We start from the raw sequence: 2,824 nt of genomic DNA on the forward strand, positions 1-2,824 counted from the left end.
AACTCCATGGTTCCCCCACCGGGACACGAACTGGCAACCTTCTTGCTGCGAGGCAACACTGCTAACCAACTGCGCCACCTTGCAGCCCAAAATTAGCTCTAAATTTTGCAAAAATTTCAAAAGCAGTCTTTGTACATAATTGTAGCGACAGTTCTACTGAAGCAATGTATGCATATAGTTCGATCCAGACAGAAATACAAGGATGTTACATCCAGCACGGGGTTCAGAGACTGTTTACTGTAGTGGTAGTTGTACGTTTCTCAGCTCCTGCTCAATAATGCAAAACTCAGTGCTACTCTGCTCTGCTCTAGACTACGGCCTGCAGCAATCAGATGGACAGGGTAGTGTGTGTGTGTGTGTCTGTGTGGGTTAGTGTGTGTGTGTGCTAGTGTGTGTGTGTGTGTGTGTGTGTGTGTGTGTGTGAGGGAGAGAATAAGAGAGATAAGATATGAGCATGTGTGAGTCTGTGTGTCTGATGGAGCGTGAAGTGTGTATGAGTGAGTGTTTTTATGTGCATGCATGCATAAGGATGAGAGGAATTACATAAGACTGTCCTAGTTGTGTGTTTTCTCCTTTCCCTTGTTTTCTCCCCTTTCCTCCCGGACTCTCCCTTCCCAACCTCCCTGCCTTTCTGTTCCTCTCTCCTCCCCTCTTCGTCTATCCTTTCCCCTCAGTTTCATATTTGCTGCATTGTGTGTGTGTGTGTGTGTGTGTGTGTGTGACCATGTGCAGACTATGCATTATGCAACCTTCGCTATACAGAAGGTGTGATGGCGAAGAAAGTGCAGAACGGGGAACGAGGAAGGTGTTGTGGCGTTAGTGGTGGTGAGAAGAGAGAGAGTCGGGGGGGGGTTTCTTGCCGGAGTTTAATCCATTTGGCAGTGTACTGTGTCTGGCTTTCTGTTTGACTGCTCTTAAATCTCACGCCAGCCAGCCACATAAGTTAACTTCCCCTATAATCTGCGCTCTGATGCTCCGGAGGCGTGTCAGATCAAGGCCGGAGTGTGTCAGAGCCGGAGGAGATGAGAGTCTCCACGCTGCTGACTGGCCTTTTTGTCTCTCGGCCCCCAGTGTTAATCCCAGGTCAAGACTATTAGTCCCATGATCAAAGAGGAGCCACGGCATTGTCGCCGGCTGGGGGACTTCAACATGCTATTTATGGCTCTATAGGCTGGATTAGAAACACACTGCTTGCCCCCCTTTTTTTTTTTTCCTCCCTCCTCCCTTTTATTTCTTTCTATAAGTTCAAGCGTCTGTTCATGACACAAACAGTTCCGGGTATCCCGTTACGCAACGCATTGACAAGAACATAATGTTACTGTATAAACAGGAAAACTAAACAGGCAGTGTAATGTTCAAATAACTGACCCAGAAAAAGGATGGAAGCATGTGTGGATTTATGTGAGACAGAATGAGAGAGAGAGAGAGCATCACATAACCAGCTCGCTGAAGATTCTCCACCTTTTCCTCTCACACTGAATGAATCACGGCCTCTGAGCTACCATGTGTGTGTGTGTGTGCATATTAAAGATCTCCTCTGTTCGTAACCATAATCTGGTAATTGCTCATTAGGATTGAGATCAGGAGATTACTTTCTGCAGGGTTCATCTGCTGCTTGTGTTCCCAACATATTTTCTTACATGTACGCCCGCCGCATTCCTGCATGTGTGTTCGCATGCATGTGCGCGCTAAGCGGCAGCGCTATGAGGCGGGATAACCGGGGTAACGGTCTTCTGTACAGCCGCTGCAGTCAGTCAGCCAAGATTAGAAGGCAGAGATGCTGCTGATGATAAATTAACTCGCATGCGTGACCGAGCAGACAAATAGCCTGAAAAACAGTCAAGGTTTATTTAGAACAAAAGGCAAGGTGAAGTTGAATGCTTTTCATTTGCCGTATTTGCTCGGATGCACTCAAATGGAGTAATGTGTATTAGGAATATAAGTGCGGAGTAAAAAAAAAAAAATATTACAGCTGATGTGAAGGCAGAAATAGCCTGTATCTTCTTCAACAACAACAACAACAGCAGCAGCAGCAGCAGCAACGAGGAAAACACACTGATAACCACAAATGAAAACTGCGCTCTGTAATTTAGACGTTACAAAATGTCATCTGGGCACCTCGGGCCGGCTAGTATCGGTGATGTGTTGTTCTGTCTGTGACGGCGTCTTGTGGGCATGCCCGCGGACAAGACTGTGACAGGAAACAGTTTGTGTGCCGGAGTGATGGAAGTGGCGATGTGGAACAATCTGATGAAATGATGTCTGTTTCACCTCCTCCAGCTAGGTCACAGCATCCCTCGCGGACCAAAACCAATCTCAATAACTTTCTGTCTTTCTCTTTTTGTCTCCCTCTCTCTCTCCCGCTTTCTCTTTCTTCCCGTCGTTTCCCTCTGCTCTCTTTACCTCCAACTCCAGTGTAAGACCTTAGCAGGGATATGCGACCACATCATCTCTCTGTCGTCGGACTCTCTGGTCTCTCAGTCTGCCCATCTGGAGGTGGTCCATCTTACCAGCATCATGCCCAGCGAAGGGCTGGTAAGGACACACCTGAGGATTCAAACATACAAACCAGAAGCTCCGCAAATCAATATTTCTACTTTAGCAATGGATTAAATTAGTATTTGATCAGAAAGGGGTCGCTGATGGTGTCAAAGAATTATCACCCTTTACCTGGGTTCTTGGCACAATTTGCATTCTTGTTGTTCTTGTCACAACATAGTGCAAACATTTCCACAACATAAAGACTGTCCTGTCTAACATCTCACTAGCTGATGTAATTGTAGGAATGGATAACTTCCACGTGTACGCCACCTGGCAAAGAAAA

At 46.5% G+C, this 2,824-nt stretch overlaps 1 protein-coding gene across 1 annotated transcript in view; it reads left to right on the top strand.

Annotated features, from left to right (window-relative positions):
• The window catches only part of LOC103359564 (connector enhancer of kinase suppressor of ras 2), a 70,237-nt gene that overhangs the window by 29,644 nt on the left and 37,769 nt on the right, over positions 1-2,824 (top strand). The window contains exon 6 of the mRNA XM_008284961.1: positions 2,416-2,535. Within this exon, the coding sequence (XP_008283183.1) occupies positions 2,416-2,535 (120 nt within the window). The remainder of the gene's footprint in view (positions 1-2,415; positions 2,536-2,824) is intronic.

This window comes from Stegastes partitus, unplaced genomic scaffold, assembly GCF_000690725.1.
Source record: "Stegastes partitus isolate 25-593 unplaced genomic scaffold, Stegastes_partitus-1.0.2 Scaffold382, whole genome shotgun sequence".
Taxonomy (NCBI): Eukaryota; Metazoa; Chordata; class Actinopteri; family Pomacentridae; genus Stegastes; species Stegastes partitus.